The sequence below is a fragment of the Nelusetta ayraudi genome, unplaced genomic scaffold, assembly GCF_046127955.1.
Source record: "Nelusetta ayraudi isolate G7.1 ecotype Tasmania unplaced genomic scaffold, CSIRO-AGI_Nayr_v1 ptg000075l, whole genome shotgun sequence".
Classification (NCBI taxonomy): Eukaryota; Metazoa; Chordata; class Actinopteri; order Tetraodontiformes; family Monacanthidae; genus Nelusetta; species Nelusetta ayraudi.
The window spans coordinates 1,086,879-1,106,130 of NW_027466125.1; the positions used below are offsets into that span (position 1 = coordinate 1,086,879).

The window sequence follows — 19,252 nt, forward strand, 5'->3', positions numbered from 1 at the left end:
TGCCATCGCATCCTTGGATTAAATGTCGACCCTGGTTGGAATTTAACTGTATTTACTATTTAACAACTGGAAGTGGTTGAAATTGGGAAGGTTTGTGAAAACACACAACTGTAAGCTGATCATGATGCCCATCAGTTTCCAAAGCATATTACATATTCAGGTTACAGTTTTTTTTTTTTTTTATTTTACATAAAAGTACAGTGATTTATCAGAGATCCCGTGATTAAAGAGAAACAGTTTCAAAAAAGTGCTAAAAAGAATGCTAACTGTAAATCACACGCTGTGCAAATCAAAGCCTCGGTTCTCCTTCACCCCTCTCCTCCTGTAGTGCTCGGTCATCTGGACACTTTCTAATTGTACCATGTGATCCAGTTCAGTGTTGTTTCTGTTTGTTTTGCTTTTTTCTGTACAAGATGCTTACAGTGAACGAAAAACACACAGAGCGCAGTGCATCGGTGAAATATACTTTGGGATTAACAACAGCTGTGTAACCCTGCTCGAGCAAACAAAGATGGACATGAAGATGCATGGGAAAAAACAAAACAAAACAACAGCACCGGATCAATTTTTGTTTTTAGGATGTGGAATGAAGATTAGGCCACAAAGACATGACTGATGCATGAATGTTTGGTTGTGTGTGTGTGTGTGTGTAGCACATGTTGTAGCAGCCCAACCAGGCTAAATGCTCTCAAATTGAGATGGCGATGTCTGAGATTTGTACCTGATTTGATACAAGGCAATTCAACAGAGGCACATGATCTTAGCAGAGACGTCCAGAAGCAGCTTTTTGGATTTCATTCCCCTCCTCAGTGGGGATTTTCTTCACACGTCTGTATCACACAGCAGCCAGTTTCAAAACAATCAACCTGTGTGCACAGCATCCTGATGTGAGGAGCATTTATTTTCCCCAGACTGTGCTTAGAATTTTATCAACCATATTGTCTGTGTGTGTGTGTGTTATTCAAACTGCATCCATGCATCTAGACACTGAAGCCTTTAAGAATACAACATTTTTGAAAAAAAAAGATATTACACTGCTGGTCCTCTTAATGCAAACAGAACAGTGAGAGTGTGTTATCTATATTGTAGGTGGACAGAGCATTTGATTAAATGGGAAAAAAAAAAAAAATCAATTGATGATCTAATGAAACAGGTGAGATGTCATAGGCAGTCCTGACTGGTTCCCGACCACATCAAACAGGTAGAGTGGAAGCCCACTTCTGACTGGAGCAACGAGTGAGTGAAGCCTCCTTAGAACCAGAGGACATTCAGCAGGGGAAGCCTTGGTGCCCCAAACTCAGCACATGCACAGGCAAAAAATGTTTTTTTTTTAAATTACTGTCAGTCGGGCTGATGCAGTGCAGACAGACAAAGATGAAGAAAGATAACTCAATTTGATCGGATCCCAGCACAGAGACGAGCGTGAATCTGTGTTTTTTCAGAGCAGCGACATCCTTCAGACTCAAACAGACTCCGACGCTGCTGCTGTGATGAGCGCTGAGGTCAAAACCACCCTCATACCTGTAAACTCTGCCTCCGCAGCATGTTTTCTTTTTTTTACCGACCAAAAAAAAAAAAAATCCACACCCTCTGCTGGTGGAGTCTCAGGCAAAAGAAACAAACAGAAACTGAGCATCCAATAGACTGGAGGCAGAGAGAATCCTAACAGCAGCGTCTGGGTTTGTCTGAGAGAGCACTTCAACTGAGGAATTCAAATTTTCAGAACATTTTTTTCCCCGTTTGCAACATGCAGTAACTTCATAAGACTGAGGGGGCAGAGCAGAGACACAGCAATCTGCTAACTGGGGGAGGAAATGCACATTCTTTTGTTTGTTTGCAGCAAACATGCAAAACACAGTGACACAGAAACAGACACCGTGTCCAGCTGCTCCCTGATGAAACATGTGGTCCATTGTTATCAGAATACCTGTAGACTGCAAAAAAAAAAAGAAGAAAAAAAAGATGAAGGCGCTCATGGAGACAATGAGGAGTTGTTTTTTTTGTACAATGCATCAGATGGTCGGCTGTTTTGGCAAATGAAGGCACTGAAAACATGAGTACTGAGAGATATGTGACACGTTCCAACCACCAAGTTTCATCATATTACATCAAATGACAGGAAAGTGAGTAGATTTGTTTTTTTATTATTGTTATTTTCCAAAATAGCTGGTGAGCCTGGAATGAGGAGGACGTTGACGGTCCGTCCGACTTTTCCTTCTTCTTCTCCTTCTTCTTCTTCTTTGGTGGCGGACACTATCTGTCCTGGGTGTCCAGCCTGAGGCTGCAGTCCGAGGTGCTCTCAGTGGGCGTGTCCAGGACGGGGTTGACGAAGCCCTCGAACTCGGCACCGTCCGCGCCGTCCTCCGGGTGGGTACTCACAACAAAGTCGTTCTCCCACTCCAGGGCGTTGGAGTCCTCGGAGGCCGAGGGGGGTCCGCTGGTCACCAGCTTGCTGCCGGGCCGCAGCGCCGCCCGCAGGATGTCCTCCTCCGTCCGAGACCGCTCCCACGGCGGCAGCGCTCGGTTGATTCCTGGGAGAAGGAGCGAGTGTGGTACTGTTTCATATTCTGCGTTCCATTGTTGCAGACGATGCAACTAATTATCTTCTCTTCTATTATATTGTATCGTCTTCGAACACCCTTGTCTGTACATGCTATGTTTTAAATCTTTTTGCAAACTTTTGTTTTTTTTTTACTTCAGTAGAACTTATGAGGCACTCTTTTTAAATCCTTTTTTACACTTTGTTTATTCCCCGTAATGCACAATCACGCGAGCTTTGCATAAACATGTGACAAATAAAAAGTTTGAATCTCAGCAGCAGGAGTGAAAGAAAAAAACCAAGCAAACTGTCAGTTTTGGTTTTACATCCAGAACTTATTTTCTTGTGAAGTCAACTGTGATTTTATCGAAGTGAATAAAGATAAGTAGCTCTCATGCATCAGTGCAGCAGAGACAAAGTGATGTAGGACTCGCCCTCTTGCAATCTTTAGCTTTTATCATATCATCTGTTTATCAAGGCAGTTCTCGGCCAGTGACCGAGAGCGTTTGAATCCACGTGGACTCGCTCTGCAGTGTTACAAGAGAATCAACAGGAAGTGTTTGAAATAATCTGACTAATTCAGAAAGAGTCTGTGTTTGCAGCGAGTTAAATTGGATTTTTAGATTTGCTAGTTTTTTAACATCTTACCTTTTTGACCTTTGGCGTCTTTTGTTTTTGTTTTGATGAGAGTGTTTGCCAGATAATTTAAATTTTGGTGAGGTTCAGATGAATTAATCCGGCTACTTTTATTCAAACTACCTTCCTCGTCCTCCCACTCCAGGTCCAGCGAGGTCCCGTCGTCGTTGGTGGAGCGGGTCTTGGTGGTGAAGTCCCAGCTGCACTCGGTGTTGGGAGTCACCACGTTGGTGTCAGACGGCAGTCCTGGAGACAGAGGGGTGTCTGTGTTTTTTTGTTTGGTTTGTCAATGTATCCCCGTACGTGCCGGTGTACCGTCTTGTTCGTTCACTTACTGTTGCTCCTGAAAGCCTCCGACTGGGCTTTTACATTCTGGAGGTAGGCGTCAAAGTCCTCCCCTGGGGCGGGTCTGAAACCAAGAGAGCAGAACTGAGAGCCCGACTCCTCGCACAATCCACCGCTGTTCCCCCCTCAGGCTGAGAACGTGCTGAGCTTTGCATGGCACGGTGAGTCAATCGGATGTTCTCCAGTAGATTTTGGTAGTGTAATATTAGTTTAGGAGATTTCAGCATTAAAGGTCCAGTGTTTAATAAGACCCTTATTGTTCTCTGTATATTCTCATATATATGAGGACTGTTCTAAGTGTAGGATGACTTTTATTAATTAATGTATTTATGAGCAGTATGTTAAGCTTTTACCAATACAAAAACGATCAATCAAGCCAAATTTTACACACTGGACCTTTAACGTCGTGCTTTTTTTTCTTCCTGTGTAAACATGAAAATTGGAACCTTATCAAAATTCTATTAAATTAGGACATACAAAAAACAAATAAAATACAAAACAACCTTTACCGTAACAACTTTTTTATATTTTTATATTCCAGCTTCAGGAGAATATGATGGAAAAGTGTAAAAAGTTCCTCGCAGAAGCATGCAATGGCAATTTCTCAGACAATTTACAGAAAACAAGTGCTAACAGCAGCTGCTGTAAAGAACAGAGTCGTGCCTGTATTCAGACCGACACAGCCGAACGCAGATAATCTAAACGATACAGTTAGCTAAACATTGGCCAGCGGACATTATTTGCCAATTAAGATCAACAGTGGTGCTTGTTCAGTGAACTGACTCACTTTCTGGGCTGACTTTCACCCCCGGAGCCGTCGGCTCGGCCGCGCTTCCTCTGGGCAGACAGCTGCAAAACGGCAAAAACACACATCATCATCATCATTTCCCTGCGGTGCACACAACATACTTGGACAGCGTCAACGAACGAAACAACAGCTCGAGTGAGTAAACATGTGAGCAAAGGACGGAACAAAGCAGCGGCAGAGACGCTGAGTTTCTAGTTTGGATATAAAAATAAAAGACTCCCTGGAGCAGTGCTGGGAAATTTATTTAGGCCAGAAAAACACCCATTCTCAGATATTTGTTATTTATCTCCGAGGTCTCATGATGATATAGCACTATTTTTATGTGTGTGTAAATATATATATATATGTATATATATATATGTTAATGCATAGTTTTTATTACTTCCTGTATCACTTTGGATGGTAACTGTTTTTACTGTTGAGTCTCCTTTGATGTTTTATTATCGTGCCTGTTAGAGATTTTCTCATTATTATTTATACTCTACATTCATAATACTCTGTACATTATTTTTATCTCTTATATTATTTTTCTCATTATTATCATCATCACTTTGTGTCAAAGTTTAGACTTTACATTTTACCCTTTTGGAAATATGACTGGAATGTAACATTAGTGACAATGCTAAAAAAACAAAACAAATAAAAGAACAATAAAACAATGAAACATGTGACTGGGTTGCAAAAACAAAAACTGACAGGAAAGAATAAAAAAACAAAGGTGATGAGTTGAAGTGATGGGCGGCCTCTGTGCACAGGCGGCAGGTCAGAGGAGAAGTTGGTTTTTATTCGGGGCAGTCGGAACAAACGCGCTGAAGGGAGCGCTCAGTTTGCCGCCTCACCTCCTTCAGTTTGCGTTCACGTGCCAGCCTGGCGGCCTCGCGCTGGGCCGCATTTCTAGCCTCCTCTTCTAGCCTCAACTTCTCCTCTTGTGCCTCTAACTGAAGCGGGGCGGTGAGGAGCCAGGGGGGCCAAAACCAAACAAACACAAAGACACAGAACACAAAATTACAGAACAGAAGAGACCAAAATGTGTCAAAATAAAGAAAGAAATACGTAACAAAAAAAAAAAAAAAACAATACCAAAAGAAAAACAAGAAACAAAATGTAAAAACAAACGGAAACACAGAGGCTACATGGCAGAGCGAGACAAAGTTCAATTTAAAGGGTTCTCACCTCAGCCTGGAGCTGCTGGTCGATCAACCTCTGCTTGTCGGAGAGGGCGGTGTAGTGGCGCTCCTTCAGGTGGCTGATCTCATCTTCACTGATTGGCCTGAGGCAGGACGACACGCATTAGAATCCTCTGCGCTGCCTGCTTTGTTCTGTTTAATTTCAAAGTTTTATTATTATCATCATTATTATTATTATTACGAATACACAGTGGGTGGCTTGAATATTTATGTGGTAAAACAATGCAACAATTCAATGAAAATAAGTAATATAAATTTATGTATATATATATAAATATATCATAAGTGTGTCAATTTATTAAATGTATTAAATGTTAACTGTTTAATGTAAACGGTGTATAGTAATCACAGTGATGAAGGATCGTGGACATCAGCGGTTCTCAACTGAGTCTCAGGACCCACATTTATTTCCTTATCTTGAAGTCGCAACCTAAATCTATTTAAAAATCTAACACTGGGCCCCTTCTATCATGTCTAGTAAAAAGATTATTGAAATTATTGAATTGAATTGTGTGTCGTGCAAAACAATTGACCAACATTTTCTCTATTAATATATATCTTTTGACTGCCCACGAAGCGGGTCGCAAGCCACCAGTTGAGAAACGCTGATCTAAATACTGCACGTTATTCTAATTTGTGTTGGCATCTCTTTTTAGGCCCAACAAATCCGGCCCTTTGGAAGAGGAGCCGGCTCGCTTACCTGGGACACGGCTGGGGGCTCTCAGCCTGCAAACAAGCAAATGCACATGTGAGCAACACGGCAACACGACCCGGACCCTCCATGCTGCGCTGCTCCCGCCCGGGCAGTAATCTAGTTAGGTCCCGACTGCCGCTTCACAGCGATGGGTTGCTTCTACCCATCACTGGATAATGGCTGTCTTGATAAAAGCCAGCGGGTGAAAAGCATCCTGGGAGCAGCAGCAGAGTAATGCTTCATTCCTTAAGACCACACAGACTATTATTAAGCACTTACTCATTCCACTGTGACGACTCACAATGTAACAGCGCGCTGCAGTGGGTGGTAAAACCTGTGCATGACAGTTGCAGTGATGCTGATCAGACTCACCTCATCGCTCTCCACCAGGTTCTCAAACTGTAAAAATGAAAGGCCAGAGTTGTATAAATGACATTGTACAGATGAAATGCTGAAAGCAGCTGTGACTGTTTTGGCTCCTACCTCTATGGTGTAATGTTCCCCTACTGTGGTGCTTCTGAAGTATTTTGACCTGAGGAGATAATTCAAATGGAGACGGCACATGATAATCTGGGATGGTGAGAAAAGCACACATTTCAAAAACGAAACCACTTGATTGCCTCTTTTTGTTTATTGTTTTTTTTTTTTAATGTGTTGAATTTAACACTATAAATTTCATTTAAGTTGAATTTAAAACACATTTATTCAGACTTCAATACAGACAAAAACACAAATGTGAACACAAAGACTGAAAGTCTCAGACAAAATGAAATCTTGAATGAATCGAGTTCATTTGGTCTTCTTTGTATAATATGGAAACGATTAATGTATATAAACTTAACACCAGTGAAAGGTGTCACATCACATGATACCGAGGAAGACTGCGGTCCTATACCAAACTGTCAGGCAAAGAACAAACCACCCACAAAAGGTCTATATAGATTCATCATTTACATAAAATCCAATCTTGAGCGTTGACATCTTGAGTGGCCCATGATACATGTAAGTGGAAGCAGGATCAGGTTAGTTGCAGTTGGCTCGTTCCAATTTGATCACTTTCAAAGGATTTATTTGTGGCGTTCTGAATGAGCATTTTTATGTATGGATGCAACTATTTTTTTTTCTCCTTTCCATCTAACTGAATAATGGGACAATAGGGGTTACGCTCAGTGTGCCCGGCCACCACCTCACCTGAGACCATCTGCGCTTTAACACTGATTATAATAACCTGATTATAAATACACACACATACATAAATATATATTTGTATGTGTGTATATACACGAATATAAATATATGTATATGTATAATAATATTATATATATATTACATATATATAATATCATATGCGTATAAGCGTATATATTTATTGTCTGTGCTCGGTAACAAAGCGGGGAGGTAGCCTGACATGGATTATTTATGGGAACTTTGGGTGACGTGCCCCCCAGAGTGACGCAAGACAGGGAAAACCCACAGTGTGCGCACGAGGATGTGAGATCCAGGAAGACGGTGCGAGCTAAGAGCTACGAGCTCCAAACATTTCGAAGGATCCAAGATTCTTCAGTCAACCGAACAGGTGTCTTGATATTTATTAATACGATTTATTTTCGGATTGGATCTGAGCTCGGAGTCCAATGTTGTGATAGGGTGTGGACCAGCGGCATAAAAAAAAAAAGTTACACGCATTAATGTTAAACACTAAGAATACACACTGCTGATCCCCATCAGCTGAGCACCTGACACACACACACACACACACACACACACACACACACACACACACACACACACACACACACACACACACACACACACACACACACACACACACAGAGAGAAGCCCAGTCCGGTAATGCTCTTCTTGCTAGTTAGCTGGCCGAGCTCCCGCTGCGGTTCACTCACCCGCCTCCTCTCTGGATCCGGTTGACTTCCCTCCTGAAGAGGCCGACACAGAAAGCCCAGCAGTTACCCATGGCATTGTCAGATATCCCCCCCCTCAACCAAGCCCCCCGACAGCCACTGGTGCTCCGGTGGAGCTATCTACATCTCTCCCCGGTGCAGCGCCAGTCCTGCTCCTGGTCAGTCCAGCCGCCAGCCTCCCTGGCTGCCACTTCCGCTTTTTTTTCTTTCTTCTTCGGCGGCCAGTGAGGCGTCGAGCACTGGTTCTCTGCATCGCCATCTACCGTCGCTTGTATAGCACATTGAAAGGGATGTGAAATTCGTCCGTCAGTTTTTTTTCTTCTTCCTGTACTGAACAGTCAGCTGGCCCTAGAGACAGCTGGTAGAAACTCCAGCATTCCTGGGACCTTGAGCGCAGGATAAGAGGATTAGAAGGATTTCTTAAAAATAATGGAATATGAACAGAACAAGTGTGGATAAGAGTATGTTGCCAGAAACATTTTATTATTATTATTTTTTTTTTACAACTTCAGAGACTAAATAAAAGCAATGGTTACTCGATGTATATATTAAAATAGATGCTTGTCAATCACAAAATATTTATTTTTGCACTTGTGACGGCTACATAGGAGAGAACAGATAAAAAAAATCTCTCATGCACCATCAACTGACTATGCTGGAATGAGATTTGTTGGGGTTGCAATGCTGTGGTCATCCTCCAATGAGAAAGCTTTTGAGAAAGTATTGAGGTAAAAAAAAAAAAAAAAAAAAAAAAAAAAAAAAAGACAAATATTTCAGAAATCTTGTTTCCCTTTATTTTGTAAAGCACTACAGAACTGAAATGGTCGAGGACAATCAAACATTTAACCGCTACAATTAGAAATTCCTGTGGAGCTACTTGATTAATGCAAGTAATCTTTGAGTGCATGCCAAAATGTTTATTTGAAAAGCTTAAAAATTAGTGTGTGGAAAATGCTGAAAGCAGCTATACATATGATAGCATTTCAAACAACCCAGCAGGGCGTAAATATTGTTTGCAATCAGATTTATTGTAGTAGTTGTTGTGCTTTTTGTTAAAAAAGAGATTTAGAAAAGGAAGACAATCGACTTATTTTGATTTACTCCACGTCATCAGAGACGTAGAGGTAGGCATGGATCTCATCTTCGAAAGCGTTGGTGTCCATACTGCTGACTTTGCTGACTTTCTTACAAAACGGTCGGGATCTGGCCATGAGTTTCCTGCCAGTCTGGAAGAAAAGAGCCCGAAGGGAAATTCATTACTCATGGGTTAGTTTGCTACTCCACCCTCTTTTCTTTTTTTTTTAGTTTAAAAAAACATTGCAGTTCGTGTTTGACTAGAAAATCTGCACAGCTTTATCAGGACTTAAGCAGCCCTGTTTTTCAGCCGATTTGACTTCAATCAACTTAGCGGAAGACACACTCCAATCAAATCGAGTTGACAGTGCAGCGTAATTCAAAAATGCTAAATTTACAACCACATTTGCTTGCTGTGATGCCAGCTCAGAGATAGAGAGAGACCTACCATTTTCTTGCAGTCAGCGAGCGATCTCTCCAAATACCTCTTCAGCTTCTCCTCCTGCTTCAGCCGCTGTTCTCGCAGGTTCTCCTCTCGCTGCCTGTGACGGACAAACAGGAGGGTTAAAACCACAATGTTGAGGTGAATCTTCCATCCCTTTTGTAGGAGTCGTAATTGGGGGGGGGCAAAACAGGAACCAATCCATGGGACCTGGTCCTCCTCTCCCTGTCCATGATCTTCTTCAACATCTTCAGAATCTCCTCGGGCATGATCTCCAGGCCCTGCAGCACCGTCGACATGCAGTTCTCGATGGTCGCCAGCTTCTCCAGGGTGGTTTGATTGCTCGACCTGTCCTCCACGAGGCAGCGCTGCACCTCTACCACCTTCGCGTCCAAAGATTCCAACATTGAATCCTGCAGGACAAGAGGGAAGAGAGATGGAGCTGAGTATAATGTTGCAATTTGAAATATAAAAAAAGCATCAGGCATTTATTGCTGCCCTACCTGGTCTTCTGTGTTGAGCGAGCTGAGGAACTGGACCTTCTGTTTGAGCTTGGCGCCTCGTGCCTTCTCCTTCTCTATCTTGGTTTCCATGTCACTGATCTGTATTTTCAGCGGCTCCGCATCCTTCTCACTTCACCCAGACGGGTGTCAGGAGTGCATCGGCGTGAGGAAGAGGAACAGAACGAGGAAAATAACAGACAGGTCAACGTCAGGAAGACATAAAACAGTTTCCCCAAGTTTCCAAGTGACGCAGAGCAAAGGGGGTTAGTAAGACACTGCGTGAGGTCCTGAGAAAAGACAGAAATTACGCCACGAAAAAGACACAAAGAGCGCCGTTTTGTTTCATTAAATGCTAAAGTTCTCGCTCACATGTTTTGCCTGGTGGCCACGATGGACTGCTGCAGGTCCTTCAGTGTGTCCTCCACCCTGGTGGAGATGTGATACAGTGACAGGTTTTGCTCCGTCAGCTCCGTCACCAGGTCCAGCAGCTGCTGGGGGTCCGTGAAGTAAAGCTCCGGGTCTTCCTGCAAGAGGGAGGGGTGGGAGAAATGTGTTCAAGGCAGGGGAAAGGAAAATGATGATGAATGATTGATGAGTAATGATGATTATGACGCCAAAAAAAATGCTGCATTCTTGCTTTAGGGAGAACTGACCTCAATTTCTAAGTCATCGTGCTTCGATTTGTTTCTAGAGCATCAGAGAAGAGTTGTTGAGAAAGAATACGATGAAATCAAATTATTTACAAGCCATGGTACATATATTATATGGGTTAAGAAGTCCTTACAGTCTTATTTTGCATTAGCTTGCCTATTCTTTCTGGTTCTAAAAGCTTAAAGGGATAATTCAACATTTTTGGAAAATTGCCCTATTGCCATAATCCCTAAAGTCACATGACTTGGTACTTGCCCTTGGATCATCAGTGGCTTAAAAACCCATAAAATACACAAACCAACAACCCCCAAAACCTTAATAAACAGAATGCACCTACTCACATGACTGCAATGAGCAAGATTTATGGCAACAGGTGAATTTGCAAAAATGTTGAACTATGCCTTAAGACAGGGGTCGGGAACCTTTTGGGCTAAGAGAGCCAAAAAAAAAGAAATCAAATATTTTAAAAATTATTTTCTTTGAGAGCCATACAATATTTATCATTTTTAATGAGAAACTCTTAATACAACTAAATACAGAGATTTCGCCAAACTGGAGTCTGAACTGCGCGCAGTGTCCAGAAATGCCGCTGCCTGCGCTAAACTTGAGCACAGTGGCACTTCTGCTTTAATTGCGTCCTTATTATCAATTGACCCAGATTGCCACACGGGCTTCAGAACTATCTGTCAAAGCTAAATATATGTATATATATATATATACATATATATATATATATATATATATATATATATATATGTATATATATCTTCTGCAAAAGGGTTTCCCTGTATAAATCAGCTTGCTAACTTTCTGATTAAACGGCGGGAAGTTATGCTTCAACCAATAAAAATAGAGGTGTCGAACCCTCCCATATACTGAAGCACAGATTTGCAGTAAAAAAAAATATTGTATTCTATAAAATATTTTGTAAAAGGATTTTTGGGAGGTTTATTTTTAACACTGTGATTTTTGTAATGTTTTACTCGAAAATCAGTGGAATTATTCATTACTTTTGTTAAGAAAGGTCAGCTAAGATTTTTCTGCAAGCCAGATGCCGTCATGCCACATCTGGCTCGTGAGCCATAGGTTCCCGACCCCTGCCTGAAGACAATGTTGGAGATGACCCATTGGTGAACTCACTCTGCATCACTCTGTGCTGACGAAGGTTGGGCATCTTTGTCGGACTGCTGCCCCTCCCCTGCAGCAGGATCCTCTTCGCTCTTATCTGAACATCACACCCCTTTATGGTCAGTCCAGTGTGACTCAACAACTTCTCAACGTTTGGCACTCAAAATGTCCAAAACTGATCTGCAGGATCGACACCGTGGTGTTTCTGGAAGGACGCGATTACCTTGCTTTGTCTTGCTCTCCTGCCACTCCAGAGGAGACAGCTTGAACAGGATCTTCTGGATCTTCTTGTAGTCCCTCAAGCTCTCCTCATACCTCTCCAACTCACTGCAATGAAGACACATAAAGACTTCTCATATTATTCACGTGGAGGGAGAAGAAAGTAGTAGACATGAGTGTGTTGGCACTACCTCTCCACAACCTGGATTTCAGAAGTCAGTTTCTTGATCTCAGTGTTCTTCTGCTGTTTGGCTTTGGCTTCCTGTTCAAAACTGGCAAACGAAACAAGTTGTAGTGATGACCAGACGTGGGCAATATCAATCACTTTTTTGTTCTCTGTTTAGTTCTGTGGATTAGAACAGTAGCTTACAATGCCTTGGCCTCCACAGACTTCTTCTCATTCTCCTTGAGAAATTCCTCGAAGATGATGTTCTCCCTCTCCAGGGTCTTTTGCAGCTGTTTCAGATGGAGTTCCTCACTTTCGATTGTCTCGTTTGTGGTCTGAATCTCGGTTTTCTTTGACAGCAGGTACAACTGTGGCAGAGAGAAAAACAGGAAACAGTTTATTGTGAGGTCCTACTTCTAGCATCATGTCTTGTCCATTTCCCAGACTGTAAGAATTCTTCATTTTTTTCATTTTTTTTTTTTTTTAGAAATGTACCTCCAATAACGCTTTCTGTCGTTCCATGACGATCAGGTCATACTTGCTGTCGTGGGACATGTTTGCTGCGGGACAGATGAGAGTAGAGGGAGAGAAGTTTTCAAGCACTGAACATAACACAAAGGCTTTTACAGGAGACGACCACCAACCTGCTGTTAGAGCTCCCGGGGAGCTGACCTCCTGCTGCTGCTGCTTCTGTCTACAACCACAAGGTGATCATTAATTATAGCTGGAGATACAGCTGGACTTCTGGAGTTTTGCACAGGAAGTTTTAATAAACATGGTTTAACATTAAACACATTTAATTGTGTAAAATGTACATGTTATTTTTCACATGTATGTATAAATTGCATCTTTTCCATATTTTCATCATGTGAGACTGTGGGAGCTTTTAGCCCAAGAGTGGCATTACCGCCACCCACACTGCTTCGCTCAATCTCTGACTTCTGACTTTAACTCGTACTTTAATCTTAGAATGTTGCTTAAAATGACCAATATTTTTTATTGACAGGAAAATGTCAAAATTATATCATTTTTGGAGACAAATCGGATTATTTTTTTCTTAAGTGTTCAAGGGAAACTTTTCAAGAAAAACATTCTAAGGAAAATAAGAAATTGAAATTCTCTTAGGACAGGTGTCACCACCGTGGTGCCCACGAGGACCTCATGAGCAGCCCGCAGACCGGTTCGAAAAATTGTACATTGCATCGTAGAGCGTGTCTAAAATTCAATTTTTATCCAACCTTGTTAAGTCATTTTTGATAATGAGCTTGATAGGTGTCTTCACATAGATGAGTGTCATTAATAATAATAATGATAATAATAATATGTAACTCAGAGAGTTTGTTATTTCAGGAGAATCTAGCAAACTGGTAGCCCTTCATACGGCTCAGGACTCATGAAGTAGTGCCAAATAGGTTGGTGACCCCTGCCTTAGGACATTCTAATTGTTTTCTGGAAAGAGACAGAGAAAGAAAAACACTTCATTGGATTTCTCCATAGTTCAAGAAATTTAGTTTGAAGTCTCTCCAACCTATAGATTCATCCTGCACTAACTGTTACTAAAATATGATTACTGTACAAGAAAAGCGAAAATACTGTAGGTAATATTAAAGGAAACTGGTGCACACTGTGTTGCGTTAGCCCCTGAAAAAGAAGCAACGTTTACACCTGCACCCATTTTACTTTTGTATTTTTTTTCTTAATTCTTTTAACAAAATTGTTTCAACTGTTAGGCATTAACCAGGGGACTAAATAAATACTCTCTAAAAATGCTGTTCCCGCAGGCTAGCTAACACTCGACACGACTCCGCATCATTGTTCAGGACGAGAAAAAGCGAGACATTATTCAGGAACGAACGACACCTACTGTTTCTTCGATGTTGAATAAGAATCCACACGAACTGTGGCCTTCCAACTTCTCGCTGGAAAGCTTCTGAAAGTTTGTTGTTTCCATAGCAACCGTTGCGTTGGTCCTGGCGTATTGCGTACTGTTTTTTTTTTCTTTTCCAGTACATCTTTTCTATTATTACATTTGATTATATGCTTCATATTAAAGCTCGTTTGGCCCATTTTGTTTCTTACATTAGCTCTACTTATTATTTAATCAAACTGAAGTCAAGTTTAATGAGAAAAAAACAACCTCGTTCACAGCAAACAACGCGGTTACTCTTCGTCAATTTGTCATTTTAAAAATATTTTTATTGGTCGAGGAAAGAAAACTTTCATTTTTTTTAAATTATTATTATCATTGTTATTATTATTATTATTATTATTTTACAGAAACAAGTTGTTTTCACGCTCTTTTGCTATAATTTATCGAGGGCCAGCCGTGTACTTCATAATACTTTGTCTGAACTACCACTAGATGGCAGTGGTACACCGCTCAATCAAACCAGTTTCAAATCTTGGCCAAGTTCTGGCAAAGTCTCAGGATGCCAGTGAGAACAGGAATTCAAAGGCAATAAATAATATTCTACTAGGACTGAACATGACATTTCTGACGTGTTCAAGTAGAGACGTTTAACGCAGAAGTACCTTCCGACACCTCAGTGAAGCTCTTTACTTTATTGAGCGTGCAGCAATAATATTGCTGTATACTTGGAAGCCCATACTGTACATTCCCTCCCCCGCATTCACACATGACCCTGCACATCTCAGCCTGGCAACAACAGCCCACACACTACACTTGCTCGTAGGAAATCCCAGCGTCAGGTTGTCGGGTGAAGGCGATGAAAACACTCAAACGCACACACACACATACACACACACGGGGACGACTGGCAGAGGAGGGCACTTTGTGTGGGAACAGGAGTCGTGCGTTGAAAGGACATGTCTAATGCCTGCCAGGGTGGAAATAAGACCTTGCTCAAATAAAATAAATAAAATAAAATCTGTTTTACTTCCCATTGTGCTTCTGACTCACACGGTGGGCAACCCTGCCTGCTGCTGCTGCAGCTTCCTCGCGCTGATGCACCGGTTGCTTCAGCATTACCAATCGCCTCCCCCTCCTCTGCCACGTTGCTCAAAGACAGTGGATATATTTTACATAAGAAGTTAATATAAGGTGTTGATTTTGCATTATATGATCACTAACCGCCCCCCCCCCCTCCCCCCTTTCTGCTAGTAATAATGAACTCCAACTCAATCTTGCACAAACACAAACACCTTCTGAGCCTTCGACATCCACCTCTACATACCTGACAGAGAGGACGGAAACATTTCTACATGTTTTAATTGCACTATATATTATGAACTATCAGTACAATTTCCTGAGAGCACTCCGTGGCTCAGTTCATCCCACAGACTCATGCACTCGTGTCCGGACGCACAGTGTGACGATGCTGCTGCAGGCCACAGAACTCCAGGAGGTTACAGGCATTGTTTTTAATTGCGCATCAGACAAGTCATTAGGATGCCAGTGAAATATTTGAATGCATCTAATTGGATAGATTGTCTTCTCAATTTAAGCCTTTGTTTTGTCTGTTATTATCCAGATGTTCAAGCATAAACAGGGCAGCGGTTACAGTGAGGTGAGGAGATTGACTCTCATTTAATGTCAAATTCTAAATTCTGATGGTTGGGGCAAAGAAGACTGACTGCATTGTGGATCTATGTAGTGTGGCTTAATTCCAATCAAGGCAACAGACACGACTTGCAAAGGTCTTAAAAATGGTGGAAGGGAACAGGGCAAACATCCTGTTACTTCATAACAGGCCAATTCAGATTCTTTCCTGCTGGCAGTGTAGGTGTTAAAGCAAATCTTTTTAATTTCTTTCTTAAAATCTGGAGCATCCAGCTTCCTTGTAAGGTAGCAAAGTACTCGTACTACTTCTCTACACCTATACAGAGTTGTATAGGTGTAGAGAAGCACCTTCTCTACACCTATACAGAGGTGTACAGGTGTAGAGAAGTAGTACGGCCATGGTCACGGCCATGGTCTTCATGATAATCAAACCCTCCCAATCAACACACAATTTCCTTTTGCCAGTGTGTGTGTGTGTGTGTGTGTGTGTGTGTGTGTGTGTGTGTGTGTGTGTGTGTGTGTGTATTTCCTTTGTTTCTAGGCAACCATCCAAAACCCATAAGTCTTATTTTTGTCAACCAAAAAAACAAAAACAAAAACAAGAGATGCTAGAATATTAAACATTTCTGTTTGGCTGTTCCACAGACACAACACATTAGTCAAGTGCCATTAGCCTGACTGACTTGACTGATGTTCCCTCCTGTACGGAAGTGTTTTGTGTGCAGCAAGACAATTTGTTTCTTGGATCTTTGGGATGTGTCAGAAATGAATGTGTTTCCTTTAGGAGTGATTATTATTATTTTGTGCAGTTGTGTTTTAATTGCAAACGGCATTAAGGCATTCATCTACTGAGCTGTGGAAATATTTTTAGCTCTGAAATGTGTGATTTTTTTGTATGTTATTCCATGTAATAATAATAATAATAACACTAATAAAAAAAAAACACGGAAGATGCTGTATGGCTACAATTAGCAGCGGCTCCAAACAAGATAAATAAACTCAATTGATTCTACACCCCCCACTCGGCTCTGAAAGACTATCTTGTTAATTGAATGAATTATTGCTCTGTGAATTGGGAATTCGGAAAAACCATCGGCTATATATAGAAACGCTCAGAAGCGTGTCTAATTTTTCTGTTAGGACTGGTTAATTATTTGCAGGGGAATGAGTGAACATTAGGGTTTGACGTGAAGCGTTTGAATCGAGAGATTACTCCAATTCTTCTGTGTATCAGCTCAGATTTGAAAACAAAACAGTGTTATTAGAACAGTATTGTTTTCACACACATGCGCATATGTTGCATTAGAAAGCGGTGTAGTGGAAGTTTCCCACTTTGCCACAGTTTCCCTCAGTTCTTAATTTATCTCTGTTATCATCCTTTACACCAAGTCATCACCTCCCATGTCACACAAAAGAGATAGACAGACAGACAGACAGACAGACAGACAGATAGATAGACAGACAGATAGAATAGAATAGAATTCAACTTTATTGTCATTGCACATGTCACAAGTACGGAGCAACGAAATGCATTTGGCATCCATCCAGAAGTGCTTAGCAAGTATAAATATTTTTACAAATGTACACGGTATGAATGTTACATATCACGGGTATGTAAGATTGTTATGAATATGCTGTAACTATACGTATGTACAGGCTATGGACAGATTATACATATGGTTATAAATATGAAGGCTATAAACAGACTATAAATATAAGTATATGACAGATAGATGTACTTTATTGATCCCAAATTGAGAAACTGCACTGTTGCAGCACTAAAAAAAAAAAACAGTACAAAAATAAACGCTATAGTTGTTACAGTTGTTACAGAAACACTCAAATCAATCTATGTACAACAAACAACCAAAGCAGATGTGCAAAAGACAGTCATATTGTGCAGAGACAGGGATGAGGAAGGTTTTCTCAACCATTAGTGCATTATTTGCCATTGGGTCCAAGGGAAAATGTGCAGAATGCTATCCATCACACAGCGGGGAAGAGTTATAGAGGTCAATGGCTCTCGGCAGGAAGGATCTCCTGAAGCGTTCCTGAAGACAACAAAGCTGTCTCAGTCTCTCGGAGAGGACGCTCTGTCTGCTGTCTGTCCAGCGTGTGGTGGAGAGGGTGGTCCTGCTTGTCCACGATGGACGGATGAAGTTTGATGATTAGAAAGTGAACTAACATGTTGTAGCACCTTCAAAAGTGTCATATTTGGATATTGGATGTTTCTAAAACATTGCCCCTTCTTTTTTTTTATGAGTTAATTATCTTTTTTAATCCTTCATGATGATGATAAAAATAGTTTTAGTTGTTTGCATTTTTATTTCAGTATTTTAAAAGTTAGTGCTGGCAGGCAGAGGAAGAGTATTCGGGGGGGGGAGTCCAGACTCGTTGGCTTAAATCCCCACTGGATTAATCCTCAAATAATTAAAAACTCGTTAGCAGGCGGATGCCCGCTGCTGTCTGGAGAAGAAAACGCCGTCTGTGTTTGGAATACACTGGTGACACGTTGGCAGCGGACTCTCGGCTCTCCGGCTGAGGAGCGTTTGTCAGTCGGCTGTTGTTTTCGCTGCCTGATGGAGAGTCATGGCGTTGAACCGCGGGACGAGAGGCAGCCTGTTGGGATCCACCTCTCAGCCTGCAGCAATAATGAGCTCTTTCACCTTGGCCCACAAATTTATTTCATTTATACCCGGTAATTGTCCCAAATTTGGAAGCGCTGGAGGATAATTACAGGCCTTTAATGCTTCCAATGACTTTTCTTTGATATTTGTTTTACACCCAATTGGTAATAAAGTTATAATGGCTTAAAAGTTTGTCATTGGATTGTTCAATCATGTGCTTTATTCGCACCATGGACCTTATTTAGCGCCCATTAGATGTTTTTTTTTTTTTTTTTAAATTATTATTTCATATTACAAAAAAAGACAAAGCTGCAAGCTGAAGCTGTGGATGAATCCAGCAGCGCTTCTTGTTTGATCCTCGTGGCTGGTGAACAACACGTTAATGCATCAAATGTAGGATTGTTATGGTTCAGAACGTATGGGTTTGTATGAAAAGAGGACTTATAACAAAGGCTGCTTCATCTCTGAGGTTTTAAAAATAGATTAGGATCCAATCAGGAGACAGTTGCATGCGAAATCACGTTCCCCTGATGTGCTGCGACACTCGAGGGTCTGGAAACCAGAGGGATTTGGGTTGGAATCATCTCAGCAGCACCGAGGCCCTTCTGAGACTTTCCTCTGTTTTCTGTCTCTACTTCATCGTTTACTGCGAAAAAGAATATAGAACATGATTTGTTAGGGTTCTGGGTCTGTTCCCAGGTCGCAGCACCAAATATGTAGCACATATATGGATATATATATATATGTGTGTGTGTGTGTGTGTGTGTGTGTGTGTGTGTGTGTGTGTGTGCCT

General features: G+C 41.4%; 2 protein-coding genes across 3 annotated transcripts; both read right to left on the reverse strand.

The window, feature by feature from the left end:
• Positions 1 to 155: 155 nt before the first annotated feature.
• ap1ar (adaptor related protein complex 1 associated regulatory protein) lies at positions 156 to 8,327 on the reverse strand. Of its 2 annotated transcripts, XM_076043438.1 has the most exons (10): positions 8,112 to 8,327; positions 6,693 to 6,741; positions 6,582 to 6,608; positions 6,216 to 6,241; positions 5,502 to 5,598; positions 5,168 to 5,266; positions 4,308 to 4,369; positions 3,511 to 3,584; positions 3,299 to 3,421; positions 156 to 2,531 (listed from the first exon to the last, which is right to left on the reverse strand). In XM_076043438.1, exons 1-10 carry the CDS (start codon positions 8,180 to 8,182, stop codon positions 2,254 to 2,256), a joined length of 906 nt encoding a protein of 301 aa, XP_075899553.1. In that variant the 5' UTR covers positions 8,183 to 8,327; the 3' UTR covers positions 156 to 2,253. The 2 variants fall into 2 exon arrangements, with proteins under 2 accessions (XP_075899553.1, XP_075899554.1); XM_076043439.1 differs by lacking the exons at positions 6,216 to 6,241; positions 8,112 to 8,327 and having other exon boundaries at positions 6,693 to 6,723.
• A 573-nt stretch (positions 8,328 to 8,900) lies between these two features.
• On the reverse strand, positions 8,901 to 14,239 carry cfap100 (cilia and flagella associated protein 100). The gene is made up of 13 exons (XM_076043432.1): positions 14,173 to 14,239; positions 12,957 to 13,006; positions 12,808 to 12,872; positions 12,517 to 12,680; positions 12,338 to 12,418; positions 12,151 to 12,254; positions 11,940 to 12,024; positions 10,802 to 10,835; positions 10,518 to 10,672; positions 10,149 to 10,278; positions 9,856 to 10,058; positions 9,652 to 9,745; positions 8,901 to 9,355 (listed from the first exon to the last, which is right to left on the reverse strand). Exons 3-13 carry the CDS (start codon positions 12,865 to 12,867, stop codon positions 9,227 to 9,229), a joined length of 1,239 nt encoding a protein of 412 aa, XP_075899547.1. The 5' UTR covers positions 12,868 to 12,872; positions 12,957 to 13,006; positions 14,173 to 14,239; the 3' UTR covers positions 8,901 to 9,226.
• Between the last annotated feature and the right edge of the window lie 5,013 nt (positions 14,240 to 19,252).